This window comes from Scophthalmus maximus, chromosome 10 (genome assembly GCF_022379125.1).
Source record: "Scophthalmus maximus strain ysfricsl-2021 chromosome 10, ASM2237912v1, whole genome shotgun sequence".
NCBI lineage: Eukaryota > Metazoa > Chordata > Actinopteri > Pleuronectiformes > Scophthalmidae > Scophthalmus > Scophthalmus maximus.
In genome coordinates this window covers 20,882,100-20,898,125 of record NC_061524.1, presented here as the reverse complement: position 1 = coordinate 20,898,125, position 16,026 = coordinate 20,882,100, and the positions used below count along the sequence as shown (strand labels likewise).

General features: G+C 42.6%; 1 protein-coding gene across 1 annotated transcript; it reads left to right on the top strand.

Annotated features, from left to right (window-relative positions):
• The first annotated feature begins 1,950 nt into the window (after nt 1-1,950).
• Nucleotides 1,951-14,817, top strand: sacm1lb (SAC1 like phosphatidylinositide phosphatase b). Its single transcript, XM_035607566.2, has 20 exons — nt 1,951-2,255; nt 3,202-3,299; nt 3,985-4,059; nt 4,190-4,317; nt 5,283-5,432; nt 5,557-5,616; nt 5,764-5,797; nt 6,211-6,312; nt 6,611-6,696; nt 7,021-7,107; nt 7,227-7,295; nt 7,450-7,529; nt 7,620-7,718; nt 8,707-8,845; nt 10,286-10,355; nt 10,479-10,551; nt 10,640-10,733; nt 11,437-11,529; nt 11,624-11,681; nt 12,526-14,817. Exons 1-20 carry the CDS (start codon nt 2,227-2,229, stop codon nt 12,660-12,662), a joined length of 1,761 nt encoding a protein of 586 aa, XP_035463459.1. The 5' UTR covers nt 1,951-2,226; the 3' UTR covers nt 12,663-14,817.
• The last annotated feature ends 1,209 nt before the right edge of the window (nt 14,818-16,026 follow it).

Here is a 16,026-nt window from a genome sequence, read left to right as displayed (position 1 = left end):
TAAATTAGAGTCTTTATATTTGGGTGCTTTGCCATCAGAAAATGTTTCCTCAAATGACAAATATTTATTTTGGATCCTAAGTGCTGCTAGCAGAAAAGCCATTAGTAGAGGTTGAAACCAGGAAAACCTACTGTAGAGGATTCGATTGACATTATCGATGGTATTTTTAAGATGAAAAGCATAACCTTCACTTTGAGGTTGCAACAAGGATTTTTTGATAAGATGGGAAATAAGGATGATGTATGTCACACCAATACGACCATCCTTCATCTAACATGGGCTTTTGTCCTTTTTTTTTAGTTTTTTTTAATGTTTTTTATATATAACCCCTTCGTAGAGGGATTTGTGTGTCTTGATCGTTTATTTTAATTTCTTTTCAGAATATGGTTGTGTATATAATACAGTATGTATTAATGTCCAGCGAGTCCTTACAGATGGCTAAATGAGAAGAACGCTATATATTATATCTGATTGTGTGGACCTAGAAAATCATAATAAAAAGAGATTTTCAAAAAAGAAACAAAAAGAAATTCTACCCCTTGCCAGGATGCCTGGGGTTTTTACACATTTGTGGAGTTGCTCTTGTGTCAGAGACAAACGCAAGGTGCCACTTGGCTTTGGCTCTACTATCTGAGACACCACAGGAACTGTCCATGTGGCCTTTCAGCCAAAACATCTTGTCTTTCCACCTCCATCTTGTCTTTCCACCTTTGTTTGGGAAGATTGCTCTTCCCAAACAAACTAAATGTGGGTTCGTTATACGACTTTGCCAACTCACAGCAGTGCTTGGATCTCTCTTCAAGAGTCATGTGCCACATAAAGGTGAGCTAGTGTTTTGGGGTAAGGGTAAGGTGCAAATAAATACTTCCCAAGACCTTGTTGAATTTTGGAAATATGTCATTCATCTTTACATTAAACAGGACTTGGCTTGAAGTACCACGATCAATATCAACAGAAAAAAACATCCTCAACTCTCACCTGTCTCACAACTGTGGTTGAGGAAATCTTTCATCTAATAAAACAGTCTGCCATTGATACATGCATCATGGAATTCATTTCTATATATATATTTTTAAATACATTTTTAATCATCCAGATTAGAAAAAAAAACAAGACATGATAAGATGGATTTTTGGGGGCCGATGCCAATATCGATATTAGGGAGTACAAGATTCCCAAAACCGATGCATCGGTCGATACAGGTGCAGATGGGAAAAAAATCTGAGAAAAATCTGTCAATGATTGAGATGTTAACAAACCTTTATGAAGAAAAAATGTAGTTTTGAGGCTTGATATTTTTGTTTAACCATCAACTTTATCGTAAATAACTATTAATTGAAGAAAAAAATGACAAATACAACCAAATAAATAGAACTTGAATGAAGAAAATAAAAATGTCAAAACATAAATGCACATTTAAAGGCTCATATCAGTCGGCCGATAACATAGGTCGGGCCCTAAACGTATCGGCTGATACCGATATGTCTGTGAAAGGATAATAGCGGCCTTATAATAAGCACGCCCTCCCTACTCTAACTAGGAGTCATATAATGCCTTTTTCAATATCTCAGCCATTGCTTACTTATGGACAATAACTTTTCCTAATATATATATATATACAGTATATATATATACTGTATATATATATCTATATATTGTCGTGGAAAATCTTTCGTGTGTCCGGTGGAGAGGCTGGAATAAAGATTCTTTGAACAAAGTGGATTTCGTCTAAGTATTTTATTCTGTCGTGAGCCAAAGGCAAACAGGTTTCACAGGGCAGTCTGAAAAGTGTCGCACTGAGGTCTATTTTCCTCAGAGCTTTATAGTGCTAAGGCAAAAAGGGAGTTCACAGTGATAACACTCAAGCAAAGAGTTCTGCCCACAAGCAGTGTAATGTTGCAAAAAGATTTATGTGGCAGGGGAGGGAGTAGGAGGTCAAGGTAAGGGAAGAATTTGTGAGGAGTCATGAGCTATCAGTTTTCACAGAACAGTGCACGCGATATAGAACTATGACTCACACAGTATAAAGTATATGTAACACAGTATATAGAATATTTTCTATTACAATAGATATATATAGATATATCTATATATACTGTAGATATAGATATAGATATATAGTCATCAACCAGAAGGGGGCAGTGGTGTCCCGCGAGCCGTCCCGTGCGCCGGAAGTCCAGAAGAAGAGCGAGAAGACACGTCACTGAGGTCAAGCGGCAGGAAAAGATGGCGAGCACCTATGAGAGTTTCAACTTGTGAGTGTAAACAGTCCAGTGGGAACATCGCGGCACTCTATATTTTCGACTTTCCTGCTAAGCGGAGAGGCGGAGCGGCGTCACCCTGGCGGGCGAACGACGAGGCGGCGGCGGAGCGACGTTTCTCTCCGCTCGGCTCTGTCATCACGCTACATGCCCCCCACACACACACACACACACACACACACACACTGCTACACTGCTACACCCGCTTCCAAACACACACACACACACACACACACACACACACACACACACACGCACACACACAGATCTGTACATATGTTCCATATTTTCATTCGCTCGTACTCGACAGCATGACGACACTCAGCCGGCTCCTGAGTGTAGCTACACGGTGTCGGCGACTGGCACCCGGCAGGTGGAGGAGGCTTGACGTCCCTCTCATGTTGCCAGAGCAGCGATCGATAATCACCGCATGTCGCGAGCACTTACACCCGTGAAGAGAAGTCCAAACCGAAATCCCGTAATTGTGGACGGTATCTCACATTAAGCGTTTTGCTATAGCTAGCCCATGAGAAAAAAGGGTTGACGTCACTTTAATGTGCCAGGGTGGCGATCAGTTATCACGTCACAGCCCCGTTGTATTCGTCATGAACAGCTACACCCGTGGACGTTATCTTACATTCAGTGTTTTTCCCCAATAGAAGCCCTGTATAAGGTAAAAATGCGACTGAATGTGCTTAAAGGGCCCCCCCCCCCCCCCCCCCCCAAAAAAAATGGTGCGGACCGCACCACACCACACGTGGACAGGTTAAGAGATGTGAAAGCTCGCGGCGCTGTGACTCCGCGGTTTTAGGCCTTTTCGCGTTCAGAGCTTTAGAACGTGCCTGTTCGCGGCTCCGAGCTGCTCGTTTCTGTCCGGTTGGCTCAGGTCAGTTCACCGGTACCTTGTGTCAGATTCCGCTCTTGTCCCTTGTCACGACAGGCGCACCACACCAGAGAAGTTCTACATCGAGGCGTGTGATGATGACTCCGAGGATGTCTTGGCCATTGACAGGGTGTCAACGGAAATGACTCTCACGGGTAAGCACTGGGTCCACTCCCAACACAAAGTATTCAGACCCCTTCACTATATTTTGTCCTGCTTTTAGTTGTAACTGGATAAAATTGCACCGAGGGGCCCACGCTGACCCTTGTGCACGGCCAAAAGTGCCTACGGGGGGGGTTAGCATCAGAACTGGACCACAGACCAATGGGAAAAGGTGGTCTGGTCTGGTGAATCACATTTTCTTTTATATCATGTGGACGGCCATGTGCGTCGCATACCTGGGGCACTATGGCTAAAGGCGCTAAACATTGTTGCAGACCAAGAACTACCCTTAATGGACACAGTATTCCCTAACAGCAGTGGCCTCTTTCCGCAGGACCATTCGCCCTGCCATACTAAAAGAAATGTTCAGGAATGGTTTGAGGAACACAATAGATGCAAGGTGTTGACTAGGTCTCCAAATTCCCTAGATCTCAATCCAGTCGTGCATCTGTGGGATGTGCTGGACAAACAAGTCCGATCCGTGGAGGCTTCACCTTTTAGCTTGTTAAATCAGCCTTTCTCTCACCGTCTCTGTCCGTCCGTACCCGCTCTGTCTCTCTCTTTCTGCCTCTCCTCGAATGTGTGTTGCCCAAAGATTTTGAAGCAGCAGGTCGCCGCTGCAAGATGTACATAGCCGGAAACCGTGCAGACACTAAGTTACCCTTGTTGTGTCCTCAGTAAAGAGGGACATCCCTGCGTCGGCTGAGACCAGGCCGATATGTGGACTCATGGGGACTCTACGTTTGGTGGCAGGTAAGTTAAACACGGAGTGCAGGAGGATTATGTTTGAGACAGCGTTGTGAAAATATGGAAACAGCTCCATCAGCTATTGGAGAACTGTGAGTTTCTAGCATGCTCACCTCCAGCCATCTGTCTGTGTTAGGCATGTACCTGGTTGTCATCACAAAGAAGCAGAAGGTGGGAGATTTGCTGGGTCATGCTGTGTGGAAGGCTCTGGACTTTGACATCATCTCCTATAAGAAGACAATACTGCACCTGACAGACAACCAGGTACAGTAGGCTCCAATGGTTTTAAATGGTGTGACTCCTGATTGTACTTGTCATAAATCAAAGTGAGGATCCGTTATCAGATCACTACAGAGTCCCACAATACAAGTACACACCAAGTCAATATTCCTAATGTAACATGCTTTAACATACGTCCTGAGTGACCTGATCTCAGGTGCGCGGCTTGAATGCAGGTTTGATCGCACCCAAGATGCATTGAGGATACATTTGAGATCCGACCACTCAGGGTTCACATGTCCACAACCTCTCAGCAGTATATAAACGTGACACTGAAGGACCAGCTGATGTCCTTTGACCCACTACAGTTTCATAATGAATTAGAATTATTTTTAAAACTTCAAATCAGTGTTTCACATCCATTGGATTGATTGTGATCACTGCTATTGACCAGCATACACAGTATGGATTTGAGTTTTTTGACTATTTCAAAAGGATGAAATCCCTTTTCACTCTTGAGTTGTGTGTAGTGAAATTATGTGCACAGCCCCGCCTTGCTGCTCTCTCTCTCCTTCTCTCTGACTGTGGAAGAAATAAATGCCCATCTGTAGTCGGTAGCTGTGTTTCCCTCAACCTATTTTTATGCGCGTTTTAAAGTATCGCATATCGCAAAAAACTTACCCGCTTACTTAAGGTGGTTTGTGCCTTTTGCGAAAATACGCAAAATGCAAGATGGAAAAAACTTTGCCTAATAAATTCTGTGGTACCAACCTCTTATTCTTCTACTGTTCTATTACAGCCATGTCAGCCTACGTAACCTATAGCGCCATCTTCTGACAAAACTACTCTAGTTTATTTGCTCCAAACCAGTTGATGGAAACGCACGTAATTTGCATGTTCTTTTTTGTGAACTTTCAAAAGTTTGCTTAAAATCCGCTCGACATGTAGACGGAATCATAGCTGGTGTTTGTATCTGCCCCCTCTGGTGCTTGACTCGTGTCTCGTTTCAGATGCAAGACAACAAGACCTTCCTGTCGATGATCAGAAATGTGCTTCACACAGACGGCTTCTACTTCGCGACGGACTACGACCTGACCCACACTCTGCAGCGCCTGGCCAACACCAGCCCTGAGTTTCAGGAGATGAGCCTCCTGGAAAGGGTTCGACAAACCTCACATACTTTTCTTATGACATGGTCCACTTTGTATCACCTATCGCTCAGGAACATTTCTTTTTCTGTATGTTTGGCAGTGTGTGAATGTGTGCTACCTGTCACTGTTGCAGGCAGACCAGCGGTTCGTGTGGAACGGCCACCTGCTGAGGGAATTCATCGCTCAGCCCGAGGTGAGACGAAACGAACGTTCTCTTGATGTTAAAATACTCTATTCAGAGAGCCGAGGTTACACAGGTAACCAAAAGAATCTTTGAATTTGATTGAATAATAACAAACAGTAATGCATTTCATCATCTAACACTGCTCTAATCTTACAGTTACACAAGTTTGTGTTTCCCGTCATCCACGGCTGTATCCTTCTCTGTTGTTGATCCCTGCCTTCATAAAAGGTAAATTGTACAGTAGCATTTTAGCGAAGGAGTGTGAGACTTCATCTCATCTCACCACATTATGGGAGTGAATCATTAAATATAACATAACATAATGTGTGTGAGCTTTTATTGGTTTATTATTTTATCATTTTACATTTATGACCTTCGAAACTTATACTCTTGACGTGTTGATAGTGAGTGTGTTTTTATGTCCTTGATCAGGTTGTGGTAAAATAAGTCTCCGGTAGAGCCTAAAAAGGAACTATGATATTAATAAAGATTTTTGATAAGCGACAGAGAAAGACTCAGTAGGCATCAGATCAACACTGTAGCACTGATTCCTTTCTATTCCTTGTCAGTACTGTTAGTTTCTTAACACATTCGTTCGACTAGTCATCATCATGAAGTCGAGCTGCATCAATGGAAAGAAGTTTGAGTGGAGCATCATTTCCAGGAGGAGCTGTTTTCGAGCTGGGGTCCGCTACTATGTCCGAGGTAACACAAAACCCAGACCAGCCCATATGTCGGTTTGTCGATAATATCGGCCGATATGAGCCTTCCACAGACATATCAGTATCAGCGCTGATGTTTCCGGAAAATAAATCTTTTATTGTACAGAATAAAAAATTCTGGGGAAAAATGTGCATTTATGTTTACATTTTAAAGCTACAGTGTGTAATATTAAGAAGAACTTATTCACATAAATATGTGTGGAAAAAAGTCTAAACTTAATAACATGTTAAGGGATAGTTTGAGATGTATAGCTTCTCAGACTTTTTTTTTTGGGCTATAGGCATTGACGTGGAAGGCCATGCTGCTAACTATGTAGAAACGGAGCAGATCGTGCAGCACAGCAGCGCCAAGGCTTCATTTGTTCAGGTGAGTCAAAGGAATAAAGCTTCAGGATGTGAGTGAACTCTCAGAAGTCAGTGGAGTACAACAGTGAGTCCAGAATCCTCAATGCTGATGTCACGTCACCTTTTTGTTGTTGTACACTGTAAATATCATCCCTCAAAATATTGTTAAAACAATTTGAGCATATTCTAGTTTGTGCCAATTTTTGTGTTGATATTCCTCCCGAGTTTTACATTATATATGTATATGTATATATGAATGTTTTTGTATAAGCTGTTATGGAAGAATGACTGCTTGAAAAAGATGGACGGTGGTGTATTTATGAATCATGCCCCTTTTTCTCCATAGACGAGAGGCTCCATCCCCTTCTATTGGTCCCAAAGGCCCAATCTCAAGTACAAGCCGAAACCACAGATCAGCAAAACGGTCAACCACGTAAGCTGCCTTTACACGTACAAAAGACAAAAACCAGACCTGCTCGTGTATTTGTGATTTGATTTGTCTTCATTGTTCATGTGGTTTCTCTTCTTTCGGTCTAAATTTCTTCACTGTAGTTGGATGGATTCCAGAGACACTTTGATTCGCAGATTATTCTCTATGGAAGACAAGTTATTTTAAACTTGGTAAGATGAAAAGACAAATATCAAACCTGTACTCCTTTCGTTGTTATGATCTATGTATGTCAGATAGATATCGATTCCACCGGTTTTAATTCATCATTTCAAAAGACAGTTACAAATATGAATTCATGGCGCTTTGCATTTATCTTTGTAACAGATCAACCAAAAGGGCTCAGAAAAGCCACTGGAGCTGGCATTTGACAAGATGGTGACCAGCTTGGGCAATGGCATGATCAAGTATGAATCTCCTTTCGGGCCTCATATGAACTCTGCCTTAGATATGGTTGAGGTCACTGTATTGTTGGTAAACATGTTTCTTCTCTGCAGGTATGTAGCATTTGACTTTCATAAGGAGTGCAGTCGGATGAGATGGCACCGTCTGGAGCTCTTATTGGACATGGTCGCTGAAATGCAGGAGGAATATGGGTCAGTGTGCTTTCACGTTGGTTGTGAGTTGTGGGTGAGAAAAGAGAGAAACAAAAAAACTTGACTCAAAAAAACGACCCTGGACTTTCCCCCCACAAATAGGCCCCACCTCCGCTAACTGTGCTGATTAACACGTAACACCGCAAGAACTGTTTGTTTTGATATGCATTATGAAAAGAGTTTGTGACCAGTTTGTGAGGAATTTTAACGGGGACGAATGGGTGTGAATTTGATTGTTGGCTGGGTTAAATGACACTACGAGTTACTATAGAGCTGTTCATGGTGCGACGTGTGAAATAAACAGAAGGGAGGATCGCTTGATCACATGTCACGGAGGAGCCTTGAACCCACAATTGTTGTTACGTGAGACAGACGCGTTCCCTTATTCCTCGGAAGTCGGGTTTGGCGTTCCAGTATAACTCGGAACTCGGAATTACCAACCTCAGAGTTGGAATTCACCCCGACTTCCGGGTTGGGAGATCAGAGTTCCGAGGAATAACGGAACGCAGCATAAACTCAAGGGCACTTATATCTGGCGCTAGCACGTTTTTTTTATGCACAACAAAGCATGCAAGAAATTTAATCACCCTTCCAAATACCAGCCGGGCCGACGACCACCAAACGGACAGTCCAGGTGGCCGTAAACCCCTGTTAGTTATGGTAAATTATCTGCATTTATACAGCACTTCGCCAGTCTCAGTGACCACTAAAAGGGCCTTTTCACGACAAGTCACTTTCTCCCATTCACACACACATTCATACAGTGCTTCTATACACATCACTTTCATATCACACATCATTCACACACTGCCATCAGGGCCAATCTGGGCTTCAGTGTCTTGCCCGAGGACACTGCAGACTAGAGCAGCCAGTGATCAAACCACCAAAATTTCTGGTTAGTGGACGACCAAGCTCTTACCTCAGAGTACACGACGAGGCAGACGTGAACTCTACATCAGAGGTATTAATGTTGTGCGTGTGGATTCAGGTATTTCCTGGTGGATGCAGAAGGGAAGGTGCTGTCGAACCAGGACGGGACCTTTCGAAGCAACTGCATGGACTGTCTGGACCGCACCAACGTCATTCAGAGCCTGCTGGCCCGACGGTCGCTGCAGTCACAGCTACAGGTGGGACGTAGTTGTTATAATAACATTAGAACATAAGTGATCAGTAGTTATTGCTACATTATTACTTGAGTGTTCAGTAGTTATTGCTACATTATAACTTGAGTGTTCAGTGGTTATTGCTTCATTATAACCTGAGTGTTCAGTAGTTATTGTTACATAATTTCTTCAGTGTTCAGTGGTTATTGCTACATTATTACCTGAGTGTTCAGTGGTTGTTGCTACATTATTACTCGAGTGTTCAGTAGTTCTTGCTACATTATTTCGTCAGTGTTCAGTGGTTATTGCTACATTATTACCTGAGTGTGCAGTGGTTGTTGCTACATTATTACTTTAGTGTTCAGTAGTTATTGCTACATTATAACTTCAGTGTTCAGTAGTTGTTGCTTCATTATTACCTGAGTGTTCAGTAGTTGTTGCTACATTTTTACTTGAGTGTTCAGTAGTTGTTGCTTCATTATTACCTGAGTGTTCAGTATTTGTTGCTTCATTATTACCTGAGTGTTCAGTAGTTGTTGCTACATTTTTACATGAGTGTTCAGTGGTTGTTGCTACATCATAACTTGAGTGTTCAGTGGTGATTGCTACATTATAACTTGAGTGTTCAGTATTTATGGCTACATTATAACTTGAGTGTTCAGCAGTTGTTGCTACATTATAACTAGAGTGTTCAGTAGTTGTTGCTACATTATAACGAGTGTTCAGTAGTTGTTTCTACATTTTAACTTCAGTGTTCAGTAGTTGTTTCTACATTGTATCTTCAGTGTTCAGTAGTTATTGCTACATTACAATTAGCAACCAAAGATAACAGGTGAACATGGAGGCAGTGTTGCCATCAGATTATTTAAAACAGGAGCAGAAAACAGGGAGATGATATGATGATGATATTTACCATAGACTGTCAAATAATGATGGACGACATGTCAGTTCCCAGAATGTTGTTTTTGGGGACTTTTTCCGCCTTTAGTTTGACAGGACAGCTAGATGAGAAGGGGGAGAGGGGGGAAGACATGCAGGAAATCGTCACAGGTCAGATTTGAATCCTGGACCTCTGCGTCGAGGCACATACAAACCTCAAAGTATATGTGTTCCTGCTCTATCCACTGAGCCACCCCGGCCACACAGCCAAATCTTCTTGACTGCTCCCTGGTGGTCGGCTTCAGTATAGGTCATGAACCCTGCTTCCCCTCCCAATTTGAGTTGATGGGAAATAAATATAGAAATTAATCTTTCTCAAAGATGGTTTCTGTTTGGTAAGTTCTTATTACACCAATGTATTGGCTTAGACGTGCTGACTGACAGCTGAGACTGACTCAACGGGGAAGTGGAGATGAGTCTTCCATCTTTATTTACATTTAATAATATGTATCAGTAGCTTTTAGTTTAAGCACTATCCTTTGCGGGTTGGGTCGGTGGGTTAATGTTGGATGTTTGTACCTACAGAGAATGGGAGTCCTGCACATGGGTCAGCGGATCGAGGATCAGTTGGACTTTGAGAAGATGTTCAAGAACGGTGGGCTCAGTTGTGTCCTTCGAATTAATCACTTGCCATATCTACTTGTCAGTTCGTAGATTTGATTGTGTGTGTTTCTTTCTGATTATATTTCTGCTTTGTGTTCCGTCTGTCCACCTGCAGCCTGGGCAGACAATGCCGATGCCTGTGCTAAGCAGTATGCCGGTACCGGTGCGTTGAAGACGGACTTCACCAGGTGAGTGTTCACACAGCTTCGGGTGTGTCCTCTGGGGGCATTGGATATTTTCTCCATGGTGTTGTTGACCCACATGTTGATCTTTCAGGACCGGGAAGAGAACTCAGCTGGGCCTGCTGATGGACGGCTGGAACTCCATGATCCGATATTACAAAAACAACTTCTCTGACGGTTTCAGACAGGTGGGTCCAAAACCATAACATCCGTGTGTAGATTACAGAGCTGCTTCCTGGCTCATACTTGGTGTAGTATGTAGTATTCCAACAATAACACTGCGCAAAAAATGTAATTGGTTCTCTATTGGCTAATGTTCCATCCTTCCACGAAGTTTCGTGGAAATTCATTCCAAACAAACGGGCTGAAGCTTTAGGGAACAAAACGAAAGCCTGAACACGATCCAACAGTTTGTCACGACTAGGCCTGTCACGATAACTACATTATAGACTTATCGTATGATACATTAATATGAAAGAATAAATGTCAACAACAGTCCAGCAAAGTCTCACTGCTTCTGTCTTCTCATCTGTTCTCGTCGTATGATTGATAAATCACTGGTTTGGTCTATAAAATGTCAAAAACTATGGATTTCTTAGTATTTTTCTAAAAGGCACCATGTCTACCACTTGCTTTGTTTTGTCTGAGGCCTAAATGCAAAATCTAAACTCTGGATAACATTTTTCTCAGCAGCAACGACCAAGCACACATGATTCAGTACCAAAACAATGGTCTTAAAAGAACGTTAATATTGTTTATCGCAATAATTTCGGGGGGACAATATATCGTGCGACAAGATGTAGTTATCGTGACAGGCCTGGTCACGACTGTATCGAACGTCACTGCAGAACTGTTGAACCAGTAGGAAACAGCAGGTCTGTTTGAATGCAGGACTCCATCGATCTGTTCCTGGGGAACTACGCGGCAGACGAAGCTGATTGGACGACCCCACTGCGCGACCCCAAAGACTGGAAGTTCCTGACGGTGAGAAAGGCTCAGTGAGCTGAACTGGATCATTCGTCTGTCTCGCTCCCTCTGACATGTTTAACTTGAAGCTGCTCCTCTCCTCCTCCTCTAGTTGCCCATCATCATGGTGGTGGCGTTCTCCATGTGCATCATCTGCCTGCTAATGGCCGGTAAGACAAACTGCAGCTCAACTCCTGTTAACAGATGTTTTCTTACCCTCAATATGAGGTTTTAAAATTAATTTTAAAAAGTCTCAAAATTAATTTGTATCATGCTCTTATTACTGTTTTTGGAAAGTGTCCCCAGTATTTTTTTAGGGGTCAACCGGTATAGGTTTTTTGGGGCCTATACCGATTATTATACTAATCTAAGAGACCGATAACCGACATTTGTCTGCTGTAAAAAAGTGTCTTAACACAAAACTTTGTTGAAATGCCTTTTAAAAAAAAAAAAAAAAAAAAACACTCGTCGAAACCTTAAGAGATGGGCCAGCGGGTGGCGCTGCAACTCCGCGGTTTTGGCATTGTGGTTAGCTGAGGTCACGGGTTCGCGGAAAATCCCAACAACAACAAAGAGAGAAACAAGCTCTCTCTGTTGTTGTTGTTGATATCACTGCTCTGGTCGGGGCGCGGACCCGAGACCTCAGGTACGTGAGCCGGACACGCTAACCACAAGGCCAAAACCGCGGAGATGCAGTGCCACCAGCTAGCACGTCTCTTTAGGTGTCGACGACTGATGTTAACAAACTGCACTCACAGTGATATGAGGCGCACACAGAAGCTTAAGAATCGCTTACTGCCCCTTTAACACACAAAGTGCAGGGAGCTGTCAGCAGCATTATCATGAATTTGAACAAACAAACATGCACGGGACATTGATAAAGTCCAGAGAGTCGTGACTGCAGTTGCATCAAAGTAGCACATTTTTAAAATGAAATTATATCATCGGCATATCAGCCTAAAAAAATGCCCGATGGCCGATGGTTCCTCCACTGACCCGCAGTCCCTCCCACAGGCGACACATGGACGGAGACCCTGGCCTACGTTCTCTTCTGGGGAACGGCCAGCGTGGTGACGAGTGGCCTCATCCTCTTCAACGGACGGGACTTTGTCGACGCCCCCAAGCTGGTCCAGAAGGAGAAGCTGGACTGAATGTGTGCGTGTGGAAAGCAGCTCGGCCCCGGTGAGCTCACCGCCTCGTCCACCAGCTCGGCGTCACTTTACCCTCAGCATCAGCAGGCCTGGAGCCTGTACTGACGGAGGAGGGGAGTGGTGGAGGAGGGCGATGGGCGGCAGGGCCTGGCCTCGTGTACGACACCGGTGGAGAGAGAGAGAGAACGTCAGGTGTGACTGGAGTGCACGAGCCTGCTGCTGTCCACACTGCAGCGATTATCACGTGGACAAGACTGAGTGTCCACAGGATTCACTGGACACAAGAATGTGGTGGGACCTTCGTAGGACAAAAAAATCCACGTTTGTCCTGCAGCGTCCTTTACCTTTTTCATTGGGATCAGAATCAGAACAGCTGTAAATGATTGATTGTTTGTATTGTTGATTTTTTCTTTTTGCCAATATGCGTTTTGTCCCTGTGCAGTAACTCTTGTCCCAAGTTCAACGCGCATGGTGCTGGTGTTGGTTTTGATCTGATCATGATTTTCGGTATTTCGTCTCTGGAAAGGTTGATTTTTTTAAATTTAATTTTTTGGCTTCTTTATCGACGGGCCTCGTGCGAGAACCTCGTACGAACAGATTTATTCCATGAGAGATTGAAGGGAATTTATAGCATTCTCCAAATTTTTGTGGTTTGTGGAATTTTTATCTGCAGTTTTGGTCCAGATCTGTCAAATCTCCACTTGAAATCATAAAGCCTTAAACTATATGAATTGGGAGTTTACATGTTTTACTAAAATGAAGTCAAATATATAAATAAAACAGTAGTTTTGTTACAGTAGGCGTTTGATCCCTGAGAGCTCACAGCCCCGCAACTTAAGAAAACACATGCAAGCAGACAAAACACATCAAATTAAGAAAACATCTTCAGTTTGACAACACATGCGCAGCATTTAGAAAACGCGCTGCAAACAGACTGCAATGAAACGGAAGTGTATATGTGCCTATTTGCGGCATGTTTTCTAAATGCTGCATGTGTTGTCACATTGATGAAGATGTTTTTTCTTAATTTGCTTGTGTTTTCTCAAATTGCTGTGCTGTGAGCTCTCATGGCCGACGTAACTTTAGGACCTTAAAAATGTTTAACTTCATATCACACGTTCTCCATCTTCTTGTCACTGTACAGTTTCTGCTCTGGTGACACATCGTGGGCAGCTGTATTCATATTTTTAATTGTTTCGGGGTCCTCAGATTACGACAGCTTGATATTGCCCAACTTGCTAGATTTTGTTCTTTTCGCTCCTTGGTAAGATTTTTGTGAATGGAAAAATTTGCCTGTTTATGAAAATGCTTCGCACAAAAAGGCCCAGTGTGTTGCAGACGAATGTGACCTGGACGGACGGAGAAGACCTGCAACACCTTCAGTGGACAAAACGGGAATCTGCCTTAGGACCTACAGGAAGCACAGGTCTCAATGTTGGTGGACACATGAAAGGAAACTTCTCTTTTTCTTACTGTAAGGTTTAATTATATCTGTCGTATTGTGGCTCGTGATGAAACATAGCATCAGCATGTTGGAGACTCTCCACTTTATACTGTAGAGAAACGCTCTTTTACCTCAGCAAATGATATATTTATGAAAATAACTTCAACATGTTTGATTGGTTTGTGTTGTTCCTGGAGAAAACGACAACAGAAACAAAATTCAAACTTTATGACAAATTGATTTATAGCTTATTATTCTCAATGGGCTTTGTAAGAGTGTCAGGGGGAAATCAAGTAGAGCTGCAACAGTTAATCGATTAGTAATCGACTACTAAATTAATTGCCAACTATTTTGATATTTCAAAAAGTCAAAATTCTCTGATTTCAGCTTCTTAAGTGTGAATATTTTATGGTTTATTTGCTGCTCTGTGACATTAAACTGAATATCTTTGGTGTGTGGGCAAAAGAAAACATCTTGTGGTTTTGGGAAACACGATTGACGTTTTTCACCATTTTATGAAATTTTATGGACCAAACAACTAATCGATTAGTCGATTATGAAAATAATCTTTAGTTCCAACCCTAAAATCAAGAGACAAATCTGTGTGTTGTAGATATTGATTTTCTCTGTCTGAAATGTTGTTAATCCAAGTTTTCACTGCCAAGCCTTGACAAGTCACAGTTGGGTCTAAATGAAACATTTACTCATAAATGCAAACGTGTGTTGTGGTCTGTCCAGAAATGTGCCGTCGTGCAGATGATGACATGACAAGTTATTAAGCAGTAAAATCACATCCGAGTCCAAACGGGACCGAACCTGACGAGTCTTGTTACTTTTGCCTTTCCGCTCAGTATCAGGTGATTGATCTTGTGACTGAATGAATGAATTCTTTTTAAGCTTATAATCTGCACTCAGATGATTGATACAGTTAAAATAAATATATTATGGACGTAACACCACGGGCAGCTGTGGAGGAAGAGCGGGTCGCCCACTGAAGATGATTGGTTCCTTGGGTCAAACCCCTGAACCCTGGAGTGGCCCTGATGGCTGTTCCATCAGAGTGAATGGACTTAAAGTGAGAGAGAGACTGGTTTTTCAGGCTGCAGATGATAAACGTGCCTCTTAAACTTCGTACATGTAGATGACACGGTGAGGAGGGGCTTCGTTTTTGAAAATTTCTAGGGAGCCATTTCGCATGAGCCAAGGCCACGACCCATGTCAGATGAACCTACTCATCGTTTGTAACGCGTGTGACAAGATTCGTGCGGTTTCAAGCATCCCTAACCCCTTAAAAAAACGGCTTTCTGTTTCATGGCAATATCGTGTCACCACGTTTCATCTTTTCTGTACGTTGCCAAAGTTTGAGGTGGAACTGATTAACCGTCTAGGAGGAGTCTGTTAAAAGTATGATATGTGTAAAAAGACGAAAAATGAGCTGTGGAGAAAAAAATGGCTGACTTCCTGTTGGCTCCAAGAGGCTTGCAGTAGAGATGACACACCGCACATCCAGTGCTCGGGCCCTAAAAAAAACGCTACAGTACATAAATACAGTATATAAAGTCCGTTATCCATAACAATTGATTTGTAGCTTCCTGAAAACGGTGAGCCATGTTTACAACTGGAGTCTATTTCAGGATCTTTTTATCAGGTTTTGAGATAAGATAATCCTTTATTCGTCCCACAACGGGAGTGTTTTTTTTATGAGATTATTAGACGATAGTTATGTCATTAAACAGATTTGGAAATATAATGATAACCGTATTTTGAAGTCTTGATCTTTCAGTGAATGATGCAGGAATTGATTCCACCTAATTATTGCTTTATTGTATGTGTATTGCTTTTCCGAGTTCTACTGATTTTATTTCTATATCTCCGTCTATCGCTTTATTGCTCATATGTGTTATGACTGAGCCTATGTGA